This window comes from Aristolochia californica, unplaced genomic scaffold, assembly GCF_029961685.1.
Source record: "Aristolochia californica isolate CCGP_79_NKW_82.1479 unplaced genomic scaffold, dmAriCali1.0.hap1 SCAF_12, whole genome shotgun sequence".
NCBI lineage: Eukaryota > Viridiplantae > Streptophyta > Magnoliopsida > Piperales > Aristolochiaceae > Aristolochia > Aristolochia californica.
In genome coordinates, this window is record NW_027181793.1 from 27,481,914 (window position 1) to 27,502,696 (window position 20,783).

The following is a 20,783-nucleotide window of genomic DNA, read 5'->3' on the forward strand; positions in this document are numbered from 1 at the left end:
ATGGTTCTATTCGTCTTCCCCTTGAATTGACACTTGACAGCAATGACAAGCACCTCTGTTGCTAATCTTATTAATTCTCCAAAGTGCACTGGAGTTGCTTAAACAAAAAAAGCCAGCCAGCCCCCATAAGCTTCGTTAAAGGCAACGGTATAATATAAGAGAATAAAATCGTTAAGAAGAAACAAGAGAAGAAATCCAAAAGCAACAAGAAATCACCTTGTTTTTCTTTTTCCTTGATTTGTTTACAATAACTATGAGCTACCAGCTTTTAATTTAGAAAATTTTCAAAGGGATATTTTGGACTGTAAACGGATTTCTATTCGAATCTTTGATCGTAATCGAAACAAATAAACTATCGGACATTTGGATCCGTTCCACTTCAGTCATCTTCCAAAATGAGAGAAGCGATTAAGATTTTCTTTTTCTGGTTATCCATTCCTTCCTTCAGTCTACGTTCGCATTTGAGACTCGCGCCAAAATGCATCGCTCATTTTACCATTACACATTTTGTTTTTATAAAAAATAATTTATCTCGTTAGTTGCTTTTAAATATTAACTGTTGTTACAAGGGACCGTGCGTGACAGACTCAAGATCCGAATAAATATCCGGACCCGAGTCCCTCCGCCTAAAATATCTCAGCTGGAAGGGACTTTTTCTTCTCCAATCAAATCCTTGTCTTTGATCTTCGAACACCCTCCTTGGAGTTCGCAGTCCTCCTGAATTAAATATCCTAATATTATTCAAGTCCGAGTAATATCTTTTTTTTAAATGGAAATGCGTGACATTCCTCGATACAACTAAAAAAAATCCAGCTGATCGTTTCTCTTCTTCGCTTGTCCGGAGGTGCAAGGTACGGTTCTGGCTTTTGCTGCAACTCCATGCTTTTCTAAATTGTCATCTGTTGCATTTGTGATTATAACTCAGTTCCACGGAGTTCTGTTTTTTGCGGAAAATACGTGATTGGAATTAGTAAAGGATTGTTCCCTGTTTTAGCTTCACTGATCCGCCACTGGGATTTTTCTTTTCATGATACAAATCTTTATCTCCGTCTTTTGCTTTAATTTTAGTTTTTGTTGTTTCTAATCCATTTATGAACCAAATGTTCTTGAGTGAGCTATTCTTTTCCTCTGTGCTCCCCTCCGTAGCACGAATCATCGGATACTAAAATTTGAGATATCTTATGCATTTTATCGTGATTTTACTTTCGTATCCCCATTATTTCTGCTACAGCTTACAAGCGATCATTGGTTTCAGTTTTGGGCAGGCGTCCTGCTAACCTCAAGCAAGCCTCGCTTGAACATATACAGTATTTCTTAATGTGGGTTTTCACAAGAAGAAACTTGTGGGGAGAATATTTTTTAAGTACAGTGCTTGCTGCTGTTCACTTCTCTTGAGCTTCGGTTCATCTTTGTTGTGGAAGACTGGGTACTAGTTGTCACTTCTAGGTCTGTCTGAAAGTGATTATATGAGATGATTGTACCTTGGATACTCATGGTTTTAGAGGCTGTATGATTCATAAGTAGATTTAGTTGGAACCTTGAGCATATGTTCCGGCCTGCCGTGTTACTCCATGTATGATTGATTATAGGATTAGTTCGTATTGCATCTTGCTAAATTGTTGTTACTCCAAAAACTTTCAGGCTTTGAGGTTCGTTGGTTTATCTCATTTTCAGAAATGACTCCAACATGTTTACTGTCTCTGGCTGCAACGAACTGCTGACATGGAAAGAGCTGGCAAAAACACATGTGGTTTTACCTCTGAGAGTGTATTGCAAAATTTCTCAAGGAAAAATATCGATCAGATTAGAAACATTATTATGCAACACGAGGAATTATTCAAGGAACAGGTTTGGAATCTTATTCTTTTTTCCTTCATATCTCCCTATTATTTTTTCAAGTACCACCACTACTACAATTGTTATTGTAACAAAGGAATAAGGAATGTCGACTCAAGATGTTATTAGTTATTTGTACCCGTTTTTTTAATTTAATAGTTAACTTTAGATTTAAAATTTTAAACTTCTTTTTGTTCTTTTTTCTTCCTAGAGGTCCATAGTTGATATTGTTCATTTCAGATTTTTCAAAATTTCTACATTTCCAAAAGACAAAAAAGACAAATACAAATATAATGAAGTGAGTTCTAGTTTTGAATATTATAAGATTTTTTAAAAAAAGTGTAAAGTTAAATACAAACGGTCTTAAGGTAGTCATGAGTTTGGTATCTGACCCTTTATTCATAACTAAAACATTTTTTATTACCCTTATCCCTTAAGATGATCCTGAGTTCAGCCTCCTGACCCTTTATTTGTATCTATAACATTTATATCTAGGATTTATTATTATTTTTGTTGTCATTACTACTTGAAGGAAAATGTATTTGATTCCTTGTCAACTTGTTATGTGTGCAAAGAAGTTCTATTGTAATTAGTACCATCAGCCTCTATAGTTTCCAGCCATGCCAGTTGAATTAGTTAACTTGATAAAACTTCTACTTTAAACGTAACCTGCACTAAAGAGCATCTCTTCTAAATGAGTTGAAACAATCTTTTTTAATTGTAAACCAGTGGGTTATTTTGTTATGAATACTAGTTAATGTACATAGAGAGAGGCCATCTTGGCCATGAGAGAGAGATGAGAGAATAAAAGAATTAAGCTCCTATGTGAGCCTAGTAGGATTGAGTCGTAATTTAGAAGTCTTCAGGGTGTTAATATTTCTTCTCGTTAGCATAGCAGGTATTGGCTAGTACTATACATAATAACAAAATGGACTTTAACCATATATAAGAGTCTGTCTAAATACAAAAATACGTAAAGAGTTTTTCTCTAGATGGCAGGCCTGGTCAGACATGTAAAAGAATCGTAAATATTTCCATTCCAAATACTGGTATCATAATACGATTCAACATAACTGCTGGTTCATGTTCTTTGTTATTTCATGTTATGAGCAAGCACAGAGGTCCAGGCCTGCAGCTATGCTTAGAAGGTGAAAAACCAAAGTAGTTCTAAACTTCATTTGAAAGGCGCAATGTTCGTGCCTAGTTCCAGCAGTCTGCTGCTTGCGCAAGCCACAAGTCCCTATTTTAACAATGCCAACGAATAGATGAAAGTGGTCTGCGATTGCTAGACCTCTTTAGTTCATTTCCTGTAGCAGCACAAACTCTCCAATTGCTGGCGATAGCCATACTAGCAAGTTTATTCAAGAGAAGGCCCACTTAGTGAATCATAAATCAGGCATAAATTTGACATGCATCAGCCACAATGCTCATATAAAGCGTAGAACTTTTCATTCATAAGCTCTAGGTCTCTACAGCAAAGTGGTAGTTGAAAAATGACAAATTGTCTAAAATACAGTTTGTTCTAAATGTTTCCTATCAGATTGAGTTTCAAAGACATCTGACCTAACTGCAAGCAGATTTGGGGCTGAGGAGAAGGGTTTCGGCTATCTTTTACCCTCCCTCTTCTGTAGCAAGTACCTTGCTCTACAGCTCAATGTTGAACATAATATTGTTTAGGACCTACAAGTAGATGCTTCCTTGGTGAAATTCTTTTTCAGCAATCTGCTTGAATCATCTAATATTCTAACCAGATAGCTCACTATGTCAGGTTCAGGCACTTCACAAGCTGTACAATGTCCAAAAATTAGCAATGGAGGAAGTACAGAAGTTGCTTCACTTTCACAATGGGGCAAATGACAATCAGAATTGCAATCCTATTTTGGAAGGGAAATCCTCTAAGGTGGCTAAATTTAATGCTCAAAAGAGTGAAGCGGATCCACCTGTTATTCACACACAATATCCATGTGCCTGTAATGAATTCACTGGAATCAAAACAAAAAATTATTTCTTTCTCAAAACTGTAGAAAGGAAGAACTTATCGAATTCCCAGGATAAGATGAGGAAAATAATTGATCTTGAAAGGCCCCCAGAAGAAGATATAAATGAATCAGATTACCAGACTGTGGCAAATGATCTTGAAGCAGATTCTTTGCAAGACTTCCTGCAGGAAAATCTACCTTCAGTGGGTCCTGACTCTGTCACCATGCAATTCAAAACCCCAATTGACTCCCTTCCAGAAAAGCTTTCACAGTCGTCCCAGGTTGGACTTATATCATCATGTTTTTCTTTTTTTGTTTTCCCATCTCTATGTGTTTTTTCTTTTCAGTGATTGCAAAAGTAAGCATGGTAGTTTACAGTATTCATGACACTTGTTAGATATCTTCTTCTCATGATAGTGGTATATGTTTTAGTTTCATGAAGTTAGAGGTATCTCAGATTCTTATCTCTTTGAAATCAACAGCTCTATGATTTTAAGTTTCCTTGCTATAATGTTGATAAGTTTCACAGAAAAATCTGCTGATTTGGATGTGAAAACAAAATGGAGGACCACTTCTCTGCATATGAATCAAAAGTTTCTTCCTGAAAAGTACTGACATGAAATGATGATCTTGCATTTGTTGAATGACAACACCTCAAGTTTTCTCTTTTTTTTTAAGGTTTTTCACAGAAAAATCTGCTGATTTGGATATGAAAACAAAATGGAGGAGGACCACTTCTCTGCATATGAATCAAAAGCTTCTTCCTGAAAAGTACTGACATGAAATGATGATCTTGCATTTGTTGAATGGCAACACCTCAAGTTTTCTCTTTTTTTTAAGGTTTTGTGCATTAGTGAAGACCTTTTTCTCATTTTCTTTCCTACTCTTAAAAAAATAATGACCTTTCTATTTGTACTACCTAGCAACTGAAATTATAAATTTCTTTCACTCTTAAGCAGCTAAAGACTCCCAAGCAAGTTGCAGATGGTACAAGTATATTGGACACACTATCACAAGATGCATCCAAATGCATTTCAATCCTTGGAATTTCAGTTCAGTTGCCTTTACACTGTAAATTCCTAAAAGAGAGCCCAGACAATCTCTTTAGCCATGACTTGGTTTCACCAGGAAACAATTTACTTTCAGATAAATATGGCACTGTTTGTGAGCTGGTCGAAGAGAGTCAAGTCCAAGGTACCCCCCCATTGTCGGAGAGTCATGGTAGCCAGCCAACTCCATCATCCATTTCAGATTTCAGTTGTCTTCTGAAGAGAGAATTGCATTCAAATGGACATGAGAAAAATACTTTAAAAACAAAGAGTCCTGAAAATTTCACAGAAGGTGAATTGAATCAAGAGGAGAGTTTCAGAAGTGAGAATGAGAATTTGGAAAAACAATCTATTTCAGAGGAAGCATGCGAAAGTGTTGCAGCAAAGATTCTTCTAAGTTTTACACCAAGCAAATTACCTGGAGATGACAAATGGCAGTGCTTTCAAACACAGATAGGAAGGACATCCAGTAGATCCATTGAAGACAGTTCAAGCCATGGCAAGAGAATGAATCGAAGTGCAAGAATCGGTGTTGTTAACCACAAAAACAATGTTGTAAAAAAATGACAAAAAATGTACATGGAAAACAGATGCAAAACCCAAGAAGAAAATTTCTACTCTTCTGACTAGGTTTCTCTTCATAGATCATTCATTGTGTCTTTTTTACTTGCCTCTATAAGAAACTTGTGTAGCAAGTGATTTCTTTTTACTTTCCTACATTTTATTCTTAAAAAGGAATTTCATCTTTTCAGTATGGCATCTTCCAGGCATTACCATTAATACATTCAACAGCAATATATCAATTACATTGTACCCAGGTTTTAGAACCAGCAATATATTCATTGGAACATATCTTTTTGGCTTTGTAAACTTATGTTTGGAACAATATCAAGTTGGAATAACATGAAGGAAAATTGAGTTTTCCAAAGAGAATTGTATCATGAGATAAGACACCTAATGTGAGTCCAGAGAAAAACTAAACTTGGTATTGTCCTGATACAACAGAAGGAAACAGTGTAACTGGAAATATATTTGGCACTGATATAGTTGTGCAACATATGCAGCAGACCTCTAATTCAGCCTGATAGTGTCCGTTAAAGGAAATTTGGTTGGAGCTTCTTTCTGCCCATCAAATTTTGCTTTCATATGTTAGCCTCCAAAGGTTTCCCCATCTCCCCTTAATGGCAGCTTCATTGACTTCATAGGATTGTTAAGATCACTTTTCAGGTGGATATCCCTGGGTGCACACTCTTGGCCGACTCCGGTGAGAAGACTGGGCTCTCCCTCAACACCTTGTTGGATGAGACTGAATCCCTCACGCTCCCACTTAGCTTCTAGGTTTTTTGTTTCTTTATGTTCTGCCATTTGTGCTTGTACTTGGGGCATTCTTCCTTTCTCTTGATTGCATTTCCTCTTTTGATTTCACCTTCCTGAATGTGATCTTATGTCCCATTGCCTAAAATATACAAACAGAAAAAGAAGAGAAGCTAAGACCCAGCATCAGCCAAAGTAAGAAAAGAATTTGCAAGCTGTTCTTATTGTTCAAGCCTTTCTTGAGACTATTACTAATGTTTTCATCTTCACCACAACTCTATTATGTTAAATTTCTGAAGAAGAATAATTTACTGACTTGGATTAATAAGTGAGTACAATGAGCCTCTATTATAATATAGAAAATAAGTAGAATTAGATTACAATCAAACTACCGTTATCCCACTTACACTCAAAGTCTAACTCTTAAAAGATAAGTCTTAAAATAATTAAATAATTGAACAGAAATAGAAGTTTAAAATAACTAAAATCCTCTAACTGAAACACTTTCATGAGACTTTCTCCCATAAGACTCCTGTAAGATACCACCACATTAATTATTACTCTGTGAGATATTTTGCTATGAGAGTTATGTAAGACTCTTCCGTACCTACTTTTGAACACTCCCCATCAAGTTGGAGTTTATAATTTCAGCTTAGTAGAAAAAAAGATAATTGGTCTTCCATCTTGATTAGGTAAAAAAAAAAAATTTAGATGCGAATTCTTCATCTTATGTTCTCCCATTTTTTGAATATTTTGGTCATATAAAAATTACTATAACATTTGGAATAAAATATTTTTTCTTGTATTTTTATTTTTTTCTTTTCCTCCTCATGCAGGGGATATTAAAGACATAAAAACCTAGTTTGGACAAAACGAAACATGAGAGAAGGAAATCACTCCTAGCCAAACAACAAAACTCCATACACCAGTCAAAACGGTCATAGTCAGAAACACGCTTCACACAATTTCAAAGGCAAAAAAAAAACTAATTTTAGGGTACAACAAAGAGATTACTCACTTTTTTAGGGTATTTCAAGTAAGAAAACACTTATTTGGGTGAAGAATAAAAAGACTTGATTAACACTGGATGTTGGACACACTCTTATACTTTTTAGGTAATAGGTCTGAGTATTGTTTTGAATTGAGGAAAACAAAAGATGATAAATTGAATAAATACTAGAGAAAAATAACTTTAAGAGGAAGGAGACGACTATGCAATACTCATACTTCCAAATCAATCTAGAATGTGACTCTTTTTCTTTTGAAAAAAATAGGACAAACTATAACAATAGAACTGTAAAAATAAGTTAAAATACCATTTTGACCAAGTATGACCTCAAGGGAGTTTCTAGGAGGTAACCACTATTTTTTAGATTTGACGATACGAAACATATGCAACCGATGTAGACACGCAAATAGACACAAAAGAAGAGACCCTTAACCAAATCGCCTCATGTATCTCCTTTTAACACAAAAAATAATAATTTTCTTAGAGATGGGTCTTAGAAAACATGGACCGAACTAATTTTGTCGGTCTCAATCATATAATTTCGAGTCGGACCCGGTTTTGGACCCATTCATTCGGAGCTTGAGAAGGGCCACAACGTTAAGGATGGCTTCAAATGGAAATTGAATAGATGTTCTTAACTTAGAAACTTTTTCTATGGAGTCTCACTCAAAGTGGGATTGCTTGCTGGGCCGACTCTGTTTATGGACCATATCGAGGTTTTGTATCATGTAATGAGTTATGTGGATTTAATAGATGTGTATATTTCTGTTGTCTTCAGGTATTGAATCCCAAAGTCTAACCAGGAGAATAATTAAATAATTAAACATAAATAAAATATTAAAATAACTAAAACTTTTCTAATTGAAGTGTTTTTGTGAGATTTCATCTCATGAGACTCTTGTAAGATTTCACAACTTCTTGCAAAATCTGAATATCATAAAAGGGTCCTAACAGATTGAAGAAACATAAAAAAACGAATTGCCAACATTAATTGTCCCTTGGAGTACATAATTATTATAGCATGTTTAGATCTGATTCATTGGATGCTGCACTAGAGAAGTGGGCATAGGAGTAGAAATACTGGAAAGAAGAGAAAGAGTGAACTTTTTAAACAAATTTGTTCACCTGATGAAAATGATGAATCCCTTACTGACAAACTCACCCATAATAGGTTTCTGAAGATAAAAAGAAAATAATACATACAATATCATGTATTGCAAGAGAAAGCCTCAGTTATGACCCATTAAAACCCCCGCCACCTGTATGGCCATGAAAAGCAACAGTCAGCTTGCTACATAGAGATCCAAACAGCAGCCTTGGAGCCTTGGTTAGAAGTGTCACTTCCATTATCACAATGGATGACAGGAATTAAGAGGAATGTGTATATAACATCAGAGGTTCTTCGTCCAGCATTTAGCTCAGCAATACAGTAAACTGGGGAAAGATAAAGCAAGAAAAGGAGCACAGAGAAAAAGGTACTAGCAAGAACTAAGAAGGTTCATGAAAAGAAGCAGTTTTTTGTTTGTTTCTCTTTTGGCTTTAGTTTTGCTCTTTTTATGTACTCTCTCATGTATCCATTGCTCTCTTTAGAGCCATCTCAAGGAATTTTTCTTCTTATTTCTCTTATTAAAAAAAAAAAAAAAAGCAGGCAGATGTTCATTTGCAAGGTGGATGAGGAATGCCGTTTAGAGGGAATGAATCAATCAAAAAGATGTCCTCCCTCAATCCACTGAACTGTTTCTTCAGGAGTGTCAGCTGAGATTATTGTTCCATAAGACTTTACCAGGTGAAAAAAACTTGAGCCTGCAATTTAAGAAATCTCCTTCTCCAATACTTGAAGATTCTGACTCGTGCCATTAGTAATTTGCAGCTACATTTCAATGTAAACCTTGGTTTGATGCCTCTTCGGCTTCCAGTATTGACTTATAGATGTCCATATTATAGATAATTTTTCAGCTTGAATGTTCATAACATGCACACATTACAAACTCATTCCCTGGGGAGGCTTGAACCCAATATTTCTTGCTAGAAACTTCCCTATGCAGCCATTCTTATAAGCTAAATTTGACAAGAAGAAACAAGGAAGAACATGAAAACGAAACATTTGTTATATGAAGACAAGCTTAACAGTGGTGTTCTACAACATTTTGTCAGTTAATCATTTTCTAGGCTTGTGCTAATAATAACTCAAGGAACTAGTCCCCAGTGAGCTCCACTTCTGATATGATGTAAAGACTATTATTTTCTTTTTCAGTACCTGGACATAGCCATGGCGGATCATTTCATGAGATATAAAAATTTTCCACTGGTTGTACCAAGACGAAGCATAATTAATTGTCCAAATTCTAGAGAAATTCTGGAAGGTACTTGCCATTAATTTGTCATCTGCCTTTATATGCCTTCTGTTTTGCCGGAATCATCAGTTTCTGCCTCCTTTGATAGCATGTCGGAGCTCAATTTTGGTTTGCTTGCAGAATCATTTGAGCACAAACTGATACAAACAGGTCAAGAGAGGTTGTAGCAATAGATGTCCAGCTCAAAGAAGGCGAATAAATTGAGAGTTCATATAGATGAAAGAAATAATCCAATGAATGTAGATGGCACACCCTTTTCTATTGAATCTGGTGTTCTAGCAGTTTCTTTTCTTCTGTTCTTGGAATGTACATAACAATGCAAGTACATTTAGAGTAGAGATTGATGCAGACTCAAAACTAAGTGTAGTTATTGGAACAAAAAATGTACTGATGGCTGAAGCACTTGAAAGTTCTGAATTGAGCACTTCAATAGACAGTTAGGAAAAAAAAATGTGACGACAAGGAACAGTCTGACTCGAAGAGGAACATGCATTGGTCATTTCATAAGCAAATCCTCTAGTTCATGCTTATAAGGTGAGTTAGAGTTTTCTTTTAATTAATCTATAAATTTATCTTTTTTCTTTTCATCTATTAGACCCACTTGATTGGTATTTATTCATGTTTTCATGTCCATCCAGTGAGTGACTATCGTTTCTCTTTCATTTTTTCAGTCTAAATTTACTATTTTCGTTTTGCTTACACTTCTTCCAATGCTACTTTCATGTTGACAGACCCTTAAAAGAAAGAGCCAGAGCCAGAGCCAGATTTGCTATTGGTGGTTTATAAATTGTTGTTAGGGGATTTACAACCGGCTTTGTTTGCCATGCAGCAACTCACAGCAAGATAAGGGTTTTTTTTTTTTTTTAATCATCAAATTGACAATATAGATGTTGTATGAGATTTCAAGTATTGATAATAGTTTTCTTAAGTTTCTTAAGTATTAATGATAGTTTTTCTTAAGTTTCTAAACTATTTGTAAGAATGTTCTCCATCAGGCAAAATTGGAAAGAAGAAACAACTCACTGTGCAAATATTCGGAAAATATGTGCTTTCATTTCTTTGAATTGTACCACTAGTGCACGACCACAGATGAAACAATGCCTTGCAACACGAGAAAGCTTCTCTTTTATATTAACAGAGGTTACATTACAATCAAATCAATTTAACATAGAATAACCTTCCAGAGAAGAAATTCCCTACAGTAAACCTGCTTCTCCTTCAGTTTCTGCCAAGTGGAAGTGATCTGCAACTAAAAGTCTCTTTGAAATTCGATTTCTTTGATGATGTAAAAATCGAAGCATACACTGCTTTTGTCGCATTTGCAGGAGCCATATCTTCTGCTTTAAACCGTTTTGCACTTACCTCTTTAGCCCCATCTGTTAATCCTTTCTTCTCGCTGCTAAGAGTCATCCTTTCGTCGAAGCTGCCTTTCAGCTTTTTTTCTTTTTTCTCGCGTAACTTTCCTCTCTCGTCCTCCATTTTAGCCCTCAATTCTGCAACTTCATCCGCATCACCATTAATCACCATCTTATCCAAATCGGAGAATTCCTGATGGCAAACTAGGCAAGCGGAAGATTTCACCTCCTTCAATGCTTTAGCACTCAAGACATGCCCGCATCCCTTCAAAGACAAAAACTTGTACTTCCCGTTAAATTCTAAGCCAGTGATTGGACAATGAAACCGCGTCCCGTAATTAACATTATCATCAGGTTCTTTGCCAGGAATCACCGCGAGCTGAATCGAGATCATGTCTTTGAGTCCTTTAATGTGACCAAACTCCTTGCAGAGCTTCTTGGCAATTAGGGCTTCCACTAATGGCTGCTTATTGAAAACATTTCCTAGCTTGTCGAGGACGCAAGGTGGGTTAAGGGGTTCCGAGGTGAGGGCACAGGTAGACCACTTCGATAGGCGGGTTTCATTAGGATCCACCTTGTCGGGTTTCTTCACGGCGTACATATTGAGATAACAGTCCCGAGACTCGGCACCAGTTGCCCCGCCATCGCCGCCTCCACCGAGGAGTTTAGCTTCGAGGTTTAGGGTGGAGAAAGGACCAATTCCGGAACTTAATAGGGTAGACGAGTCCCGTAAGGGTTTACTCGCGAGAGAGAAGAAGAAGGAATCTAGGGCTCTGGAAGGTAAACTCAAAGGAAAGAAGAAGGCCAGTTTGAGGTGATGGAGGTCGATGTTAGGACTTACAGTGAAAGCGCGGGAGGGGATCTCCGGAAAAGGGGACCCGACGAAGATCTGAAAAAACTTGTGAGACTCCATTCTCTTCCGCGAGTTGCTGCACTCTGAGAGAAACCAACTTCGCTACTCTTTTTATAGCCGTCCCGTCGAGAACGAATCAACTTCCTAGTACAAATAAACTTTTTTATTTTCTATATTCATGGCAATTCGTACATATACGGGCCATGGGTATAGGTGGGTCCCGTTTAATCTTTTTAACCTAATTCTAAATGAGCTCATATTTATTCTTTGATATTTACATTGTCAAATATTAAAGCTAAAATGTTACTACCTATGGTAATTTGAGTTAACGTCTTCGTACATTGCCGGTACATTGCCATAGAAAACTAAGTTTTAACACAAACCACAAACACTAACACCTACCTTGCCAAATGCAAATACAAAATCCCCCTGCTAAACATGCGAACGTGTGGAGATTCGAACGCGAGATGTGGGAATACTATATAAGTATCTAACTAATACAATCGAAAAAGACTAGTCGATTAAAGTGCAGAAAGCTAAGTCTTAACACAAACCAAGTTCTTTGCTTTTCTCGACAGGATTTTGTTGCGGCGTTTCCATTATTCTGCTCCACGTCAGAGCAATCAGGATCCATGATGTGCACACTGTTTAGCTTCTAATTCTTTTTTCCATATTATCCCATCTTAATAATGAATCAATTGATTTGAGCAAAAATCACTTTGTTTTTAGTTCTCGACCAACATTTGCAATATATTGTTGTAGGCTGTCTCAACGGATTGTGTGAGGGGATGTTCCTGAGCCTCTGTTGAATCATAGGGTGCGATTGTTTTCCTTCTATTTCAATACCAGATAGATCTAGTATTATCTGGTAAACTGCTCTTTAAACACCTCAAAGCCATTGGATAATTGCTTCTTGAGCAGTGACACCATGTTCTTCCTTCATGCTCAGTTTGTTACAACATTCTGGCATTCTTCATTTACTTCCCTATGTTCCAGGTAGTCATGGTTCCTTGATAGGTAAGAACTTTCATGCCTTCAATTATTTGAGTAGGTATTGCAATACCATCTTGTTACAATCCCACTTGCATGCAATCACTTATGAGGATAGAGAATGACCTCAAGTACCTAATAGAACCTTTGCATGAAAGATTTTAAAGAGTTTTAAGTGAAACTTTCACACAGAATCCAATATTGCACAGATGGTAGAATTAGGATTCATGTGTTTTCACACTCATAGAATGGGTTTGGGGACTCAAAATGGAAAACAGAGTATAATTACATGAATGAGGAAATTGTTATAGGTTTTGTGGTGATTTGAGGGGTGGAAGTATGAAAATTGTGTTTTAGGAATGGTGCTCAGAATTGGCTGTGATAGAGAGAATTAGGGTTTTTTGGATTAGATGTATAAGGAGGGTTTGGGGACTCTTGAACGTGGACAGGGACTACGAGAAAGATCAGGAAAGCTTTGGAGAAGAAAGGAAGTGGATTGGAACAAGCTTTTCTAGAGTTGGCACCAAGTTGAAGAAACCAGTACATAAAGCCGTGTTGGCATGAATAAGAGAGACTCCAGGAGGGAAACAGAGGACTCTTTTGGATAAGTGGGACACTGATTTAGGACTGGCATCCCATTGTAAGTAAGTGGACTGACATTCCATTGTCAAATTTACAGTAATCAGAGAGAGAAACATTAGTTCTTTTACAAGTTCTTCACAACAGGGTTGTGCAGTTAAGTCTGTGGCTGATGCAATTCGACGTTCCAGGGCAGGACTGTCTGATCCAAATCGTCCCATAGCTAGTTTCATGTTTGTGGGTCCTACTGGGGTTGGTAAGACAGAGCTTGCAAAAACTCTTGCGGGCTACCTTTTCAACACTGAGAATGCCCTTGTAAGGATTGACATCAGTGAGTACATACATAGATAGGCATACTGTTTCCAGGTTGGTAGGGGCTCCTCCTGGTCATGTTGGATACGAAGAAGGTGGACAGTTGACTGAAGTTGTCTGACATAGGCCTTATTCTGTTGTTCTCCTTGATGAGATTCAAGATGTTTTCAACATCCTATTGCAGGTACTAGATGATGGGAGCATAACTGATTCACAGGGCAGAGCAGTTGAGTTTTGCAAATACTGTGATCATAATGACATAAAAAATTGAGTCCCACATCATTCTTGAAACACTTCGGACTACAGATGACACCAAAGAGGCAGTCTATGAACTGATGAAGAAACAGGTTATCGAGTTAGCTAGGCAGATGTTTAGGCCTGAGTTTATGAATCGGGTTGATGACTATATTGTTTTCCAGCCATTAGACTCAAAGGAGATTAATCACATAGTGAAGATCCAGGTAAGCAGATTTTTTATAAATGATTTATTGCAAGCCTGGTTGTTTAGCCTCATGTCTGCTGAATTTATTTAGTCCAGTTGATACTTGCCTTGTTTAGATTATTGTTTCCTGTGGCTTGATGCATAATAAATTCACAGTTGTTCTCTTCCTTCTCTTACACTCATCTATTAGATCATAGTAAGGGCTACCATTTTTGTTAAAAGAAAAAAAAGAAGAAATGCACGACTACCATAGCTTTGATTGGTCTGTAGATGATGAACCCAGCAGACCTTGAAAAAACTTCAGTTAGATATTTTCCCTACAGTGATTAGTGATGTATGTGAGAGCGTTTTATTTTTGAAAACGGCAATTATATTACCTTATTATTATGAAAGATTTGTTCGTGCATCAAGATTAGATAAACTGATGAACTGTTTCAGGTATTCGCTGACTGAGTTCAATTAATTCAATGCAGTTATCTTTTTTGTTTAGCTTTCAGTTTTCACTGTCAATAGCTTTCAGTTGCATGTGGTTGAGCTTGTCTTGACACAATGCTCTTTCATGATGTGGTCTTTTACTCCTAGTGATAGGTAAAAGTACAGAATTCATGACAGCAGGAAGGGCGAAGATTTATTCTAGCATATTTGTATCTGGGTCTTGTAGGGTTATATCAACTTTGAATGCTTGTATTTCAATTTGCAACTTAAACGTCTAAAGAAGAGGCTTAAACAGAAGAAAGTTGAACTCTCACTTCACAGAAGCGGCTGTTGAACTCATGGGCAAGTTGGGGTTTGATCCAAATTTCGGTGCCAGGCCTGCGAAGAGAGTGATCCAACAGATGGTGAAAAATGATGAGATTGCTCTTGGTATTTTGAGAGGAGTCTAAAGTGAAGAAAATTCTGCCATTGTTGATGTCGAAACATCTCAAGCAGCTAAACATCTTCAAGCAATTGTTGGAGGGATTCCTAGTAAGAATTGGATGGTGATCAGGAAATTGGAAAGCGAGTAGGGCACTGTCGGCAGCCAAACCAAACTCAAGTAATCTTATCAATTCCAGAAAACTCCAAAAAACATTTCGCCCGTTTTCCCAATGGGCAGTGTAGTATTCTGGAAAGTTGAAACCCGGTTGGGAGAATAGCTCTCATTATAGCAAATGACAGCTCCATTCTCAGTCCAGTTGGGTCATGGCGTGACTGCAAACCGCAGAGACATTTCTCACACTTGTAAAACATTTCTCACCAGCTCCAAAATGAAATTAATTCAAGGTCCCATCTAATTTGTTTCAGTTTTATGAATTATCCATATACGTATTTAAATAATTATTTTATGAGAGTTCTTTTGTCCTTTTAAATGTAAATTTTGATGGTAAAAATAAAAATTGGATCTAGATTTTTTTTCATAAAGATATTGATAAGTAAATATGGGTAGTGTAAAATAGCGAAGTTGCAGTAATCCGTAATCTTAGTTACAGTGGCATAAACGGTAAATAACTCTGCGATGAAGGTTCAAATTTGTAGGTCCATTGATTGCCGTCTTGCTCCAGCCTCGGGTCCCTCCCTTTGTGACAACAAGGGAATTCCCACTTTGCACACCACCAACAAATTTCCCCCGATTAGAAATGAGAAATTAATAACTCCCTCCGCTTCTCCCGCATCGCATGCAATGCCACTCGCAGAAGCTCCAGAAAAATAAACCCTGGAAATTCGCGCTTCTGTATGAGCTGGCCTGCAGTCTCAGTACTAGCAGAAGAAGCCTCACCTTCTTCGAGAAGCTTTTCTTCCTCGTTTTTTCCTCCCTTCCTTCCGTCTCCTTCTTACCGGGGAAGCTCTGCGCTCCAGATTCCTGAGAAGCAGAACGAGCAGCTTCAGTTTTCTCCTTCACAGTTGAGCATTTTATCCTGCAGCCTCTTCAACATCGGTTCTCCTCAAAGTCTCCATCAAATGTTGCCTGTGACCGCCGGAAATGGCTAAATACCGGCAAAACGATGTTAGATCTTTCGTTCTTGACCGCCCCGCTGGCTCGCATTTCCGACTATGGCCAGGATTGTCCGGCGCGGCCTTCCGCAGAAAACTTTTCGATACCATGCGCTGTGGTGTTTCCCGCCACCGTCGCGACGACGCCAGGTCGCCTGATCAGCAGAGGCCGATGAAGCGTCGGGGATCCAAGAGTGGCCGTGGATCGGAGCGATTATCTGAGCTTCTCAACTTGGAAGCGGCCGCAGATGTCGGCTTTGATGAGTCGGAAGCGGAGGCGAAGCGGAAGACGCTGATTCTCGACGAACTTAGACGCGTGGTGAAGCGATTGCAGTTTGAAGAGGGAGAAAAGAAGAAGGATGCGGCCGGGGATATCAGGAGGCTTGCGAAGCAAGACGCGGAGGCTAGAGTCACGCTTGCGATGCTTGGTGCCATCCCGACATTGGTTGGGATGCTTGATGCGGAGGGGGACTCTCATTTCCAGATTCAGGCGCTTTACGCTCTTCTCAATTTAGGGATCGGAAATGACATGTAAGCGTTGTTGCCTACTATGGCCCTGTATTTTCATCGTCACTTCCTCCAAAATTTTCTCCTCGTTTTACATTTTTTTTATTTTTTTGTTTATTCACCAATGTGGATCTGAATGATTTTTCGTCACTCCATTTTTTTTGTATCCTGATCAGATTCCAATTTTTCTGTGAATTCGCACGTTCTTTTCCGAGTATATTACGCTTCTTCGAAGTTTTACGGTACTTGAATCATGTTGTTTCCCTTATGACAAAAAGTTCCTTTCTCTACATTCATTATTTTTATTTTATAATTTTTGTATATTTCAAGTTGTTAGTAAACCCTTGCTCTTTTCACTAAAATTCTGTCTTGTTTCTGCCTTCCACTCGGACATTTCAGTTTCAACGCTCTATGTAAGTTTGCATTTTCTTTTTTAGAGCTAACTTGCTTTTTTTATTTTTTTTACTGTTTAGATACTGTGGAATCAGCTGAAATATTGTATGGACGATTTTAAGATTAATTTCGTTAGTGAACGCATTTTCCCCCTCTCTCTACTTTTATACTTATAATGAAACCTTGCTCTTTGGATTTGACACCGCTCACATAAGATTCTTGCACTTCTTGCATTTTGAATGGACTCTCCGGCCTATATTGATTCGCAATTTCTCTACAGGAACAAAGCTGCCATTGTCAAAGCTGGAGCTATTCACAAAATGCTAAAGCTCATCGAAACGCCTGACAAATCCCCATCTTTATCCGAAGCCATCGTGGCAAATTTTCTCGGTTTAAGCGCCCTTGACGAGAACAAACCTGTCATAGGATCCTCTGGCGCAATTTCTTTCCTCTCGGATATCCTCCAAAAGGGCGAACTTGGTTTCACCAAACAAGCTAAGCAGGATTCTCTCCGGGCACTTTTTAATCTCTCTATCTCCCTGTGTAACATCCCCCAAATCCTCGAATGCAATCTTGTTCAATTCCTCCTAAACTCCCTTGGGGACATGGACATCAGCGAGCGGAGTCTCTCCATCCTTAGCAATATTGTCTCTAGTCCTGAAGGTCGCAAAGCCGTGGGCTCCGCCCAGGAGGCATACCCAATATTGATTGACGTATTGAACTGGACGGATTCGCTCGGGTGCCAGGAGAAGGCAACATATATACTAATGCTGATGGCACATAAAGCATGGTGGGACCGGCAGGCGATGATCGACGCAGGGATTGCTTCAACGTTGCTTGAACTTACTCTTCTTGGAACCACTTTGGCGCAGAAGAGGGCTTCTAGGATACTGGAGTGTTTAAGAGTGGACAAAGGAAAGCAGGTCCGTGGAGCTGGACCGGCGGTTTCCGCCCCGTTGTGCGGTGGGTCTTCGTCGACTGGCATGAGATCTGCCGGTGAGATGAGTAATTCGAAGGAAGCAGAGGAAGAGTTGATGATGAGCGAGGAGAGTCGGGCCGTGAAGCAATTGGTTCAGCAGAGCTTGCAAAACAACATGAGGAGGATAGTAAAAAGAGCAAATTTGCCGCAGGATTTTGCACCGTCGGACCATTTCAAATCGCTCATCGCTTCTTCAACGTCCAAGAGCTTACCATTGTAGAAAATGAGAGGATTTCGGAGGACAGGGGAAACGAGAGGACTGTGTGGTAAGTTCAGTTTTTTCCATGTACGTCCTCCGTCCCCTTCTCTCTTGAGCTATTATTCTTTACAATTCGTATATGGAAGTCGAGTCTCTGGTGTCGTTAGAAATCCTCTCCCAACCCAACCTAGGTCGAGTGGATATTTTCAGTTTCACAACCTAGTTTGAAAAACAATATTCCCACTTCCCAGTCGATCTAAACTGAATTGAGAAGTTGTTGAGGTTTAATCTTTGCACGCCCATTCATCGTCGGATTCCATTTTGTTTGTAATATACGATAAGCCAAGATGCCCTGACGTGCCGCGAGTACTGTTTTGGCTCTAACAAGAAAAAGCAACTCTAGTTAGGATCAGACGCCATAATTGTTACTGGGGTACCGTGGTACTGTTGGATAGGAACCATTCGGCTTCTGGGTGAGTATTCGTCCTTTTTCCGGCATCGAGTAAAGTCGGGGGCTGTTTAGCCCCAGTCAGTCAGCACTGTTAAAGATCTCGTTTCGTGGTTAGAGCTTTCACAGAATACTTGGATTTTCGTACGGGAAATGGAAGCCCAAGATCTGTTTTTTACACTTCAAATTCCAGTTTATCTAGATTTAAATACTCTCTTTTTTTCTTTGTCAGTTAGTGGTTATATTGATCTTTCAACCCCGTGTTCTCTTCTTCGCCTCCACAGCTCATCCATCATCTCGAAGTGCAATTGTAGAAGAATTCCATGGGCGAATCTTCTTTCAATTGTATAGTATTTATTTACATGCTGCATCATGAGCACATAGCACACTTAGCTGGGGTTGGTTGTAATACATTATTGTATAGATGAGTTAATGGCCCTTAAAGAATCAGTTCATTTGGTTCCGTCGTTTTGTATTTGGAGGAAGCAAATACATAAACAACTTCATATGCTCAGCCAAAATTTTGCCTCTTAATGACTATCTGAACTTTAATGCAGTGTCTTTAAAACTTACTTTCAATTGATATAATGGAGAATAACTTTGTATTTATGTAGATGACGACTAAAAATAATAACTTTGTCCTCACTTGATCCGACTCTTGAAAAGCCAAAAGTTCCATTAATCGCACAGCACTAATGGTTGCCTCTTTCTACTGCCAATATGTCTTTAACAATGCGATTGGAAAAGTTCCAGTGTTTGACGTTGCAGCGAAAATGAACAAAAACTCATACAGGATCCCGTGGTATTTTTTCTTCCCCCACGCTGGTCATTGTTGACGATAGTCCTACCTGTCTGTACCGAGCTTAGAAAAACCGACTCCAAAGTCTATAGGTTAACCCCGGCTTCAAGAACATGCGCAGAAACTCTGGATTAAAAAACCACAAAAAAGGTACATGCGACGAAATGGCTGAGCAACACGACTTCACCATAAAGCTTAAGAACTGATTACTTCCCTTTCTTTTAATGAATAAGCTGCCCTTAAGTTCACAAGCCTATATATATAAGGGTTTTCTTTTGCTATTATAAAAGATTAGTCATCTGGTGCACTTGCAGTGGTAGTAGGTAGATGGTTTGACTTTCATTTTACCCATTCGTCGTCTTCAATAATGCTTTTCAGACTAGTGTCTGAATACCCAAAACCTGATTCAGGAGCTGCTACCCTAAAGCAAACCATGATCCCAAATCATTTACATATGTTGTCAGGATAAAGAAAAGATTGCAAAACCCAAAAATACCCATTTAGGGATTTGAAATTTGAAGATATATTTCCAGCCTGCAGAGAGTGAATTAGTTGTGGGTAGAAAGAGCAACACTCCTGTGTCCCCAACAGAGAATCAGTGTTACACAACTGGAGAGCTTTTTTTCTGTAACACCCATGAGGCCTAGGGGCTATTGTGAAAGAGATGGATGGATTCCTCTTTTGATAATTTCAGTGAAAGGGGTGCACAATGTCATCCCATGTCTCAATCTTTACACTTGTCTTAAGAAATGGTGATGGATGTCGCCAAAACATTAGGGATTTTTCAAGTTTTGAAAAGCTGCAGTGGGCCATAATCTACTCTGAGAGTCAGGAAAAGTGTAGCTCAATGACAAGATTACATTATTTCAACTGCTAGCTGTCTTGTGGATTCCTGGCTTAAAGTAGTGGGACCCCATTAAAGCAATTGGAGTTTTCTTGGAGACAAGGTTAAGAGTAAAGTCCCCATTTATGTCCGGACTCCCTGGACAAATCTCCAAAGATTCTCAATCAACAAATTGATGAGAAATAGTCTTAACCAGCTCTAATTTCTCCCAAGAAAGAGGAATCAGGAGACTTCATCATCCATTCAAACGGTCTAGGGGAATTTTTCTGCTCCTATTTTATTGTTATTGTTATAGTCTTCCTGACTGAAGACTTTCAGGGGATTAATATGTAGTCCAAAGCACGAAAAAAAATTCAAAGCAAGTGAGCCCACTAAAAAGACTGAAACGAATTGACAAGAAACCATAATACATGATCCCGTATCTATCCAAGGTTTCATTTTTTAACATGGTAATTATTGTCATGACATTCATGGAATAAAAGTGAAAACTGAAAAATGATGTCCATCATAATTAGGGTTTAAAGAAGAAACAAGCCGGTTGGTAATTGTCCACTCTCATGATCAACTCATA

At 38.3% G+C, this 20,783-nt stretch overlaps 3 protein-coding genes across 5 annotated transcripts; 2 read left to right on the plus strand and 1 right to left on the minus strand.

Annotated features, from left to right (window-relative positions):
- Positions 1-693: 693 nt before the first annotated feature.
- On the plus strand, positions 694-5,503 carry LOC137946526 (uncharacterized). 3 transcript variants are annotated; one of them, XM_068792860.1, is made up of 4 exons: positions 694-851; positions 1,642-1,848; positions 3,605-4,096; positions 4,772-5,503. In XM_068792860.1, the coding sequence occupies exons 2-4, from the start codon at positions 1,723-1,725 to the stop codon at positions 5,429-5,431; spliced, it is 1,278 nt and encodes a 425-aa protein (XP_068648961.1). In that variant the 5' UTR covers positions 694-851; positions 1,642-1,722; the 3' UTR covers positions 5,432-5,503. The 3 variants fall into 3 exon arrangements, with proteins under 3 accessions (XP_068648961.1, XP_068648963.1, XP_068648962.1); XM_068792862.1 differs by having other exon boundaries at positions 4,775-5,503; XM_068792861.1 differs by having other exon boundaries at positions 1,675-1,848.
- Positions 5,504-10,562: 5,059 nt separating this feature from the next.
- On the minus strand, positions 10,563-11,835 carry LOC137946085 (uncharacterized). Its single transcript, XM_068792262.1, has one exon. The coding sequence runs from the start codon at positions 11,807-11,809 to the stop codon at positions 10,760-10,762; it is 1,050 nt and encodes a 349-aa protein (XP_068648363.1). The 5' UTR covers positions 11,810-11,835; the 3' UTR covers positions 10,563-10,759.
- A 3,833-nt stretch (positions 11,836-15,668) lies between these two features.
- LOC137946252 (U-box domain-containing protein 12-like) lies at positions 15,669-18,785 on the plus strand. The gene is made up of 2 exons (XM_068792476.1): positions 15,669-16,574; positions 17,224-18,785. Exons 1-2 carry the CDS (start codon positions 16,033-16,035, stop codon positions 18,140-18,142), a joined length of 1,461 nt encoding a protein of 486 aa, XP_068648577.1. The 5' UTR covers positions 15,669-16,032; the 3' UTR covers positions 18,143-18,785.
- The last annotated feature ends 1,998 nt before the right edge of the window (positions 18,786-20,783 follow it).

Excerpts from the sequence above, each read along its gene's own strand:
- LOC137946526 (XM_068792860.1), top strand. The coding sequence starts at position 1,723 with ATGGAAAGAGCTGGCAAAAACACATGTGGTTTTACCTCTGAGAGTGTA. Across the intron at positions 1,849-3,604 it reads AGGAATTATTCAAGGAACAG|GTTCAGGCACTTCACAAGCT; the intron begins GTTTGGAATCTT and ends TCACTATGTCAG. Across the intron at positions 4,097-4,771 it reads AGCTTTCACAGTCGTCCCAG|CAGCTAAAGACTCCCAAGCA; the intron begins GTTGGACTTATA and ends TTCACTCTTAAG.
- LOC137946252 (XM_068792476.1), top strand. The coding sequence starts at position 16,033 with ATGGCTAAATACCGGCAAAACGATGTTAGATCTTTCGTTCTTGACCGC. Across the intron at positions 16,575-17,223 it reads TTAGGGATCGGAAATGACAT|GAACAAAGCTGCCATTGTCA; the intron begins GTAAGCGTTGTT and ends ATTTCTCTACAG.
- LOC137946085 (XM_068792262.1), bottom strand. The coding sequence starts at position 11,809 with ATGGAGTCTCACAAGTTTTTTCAGATCTTCGTCGGGTCCCCTTTTCCG.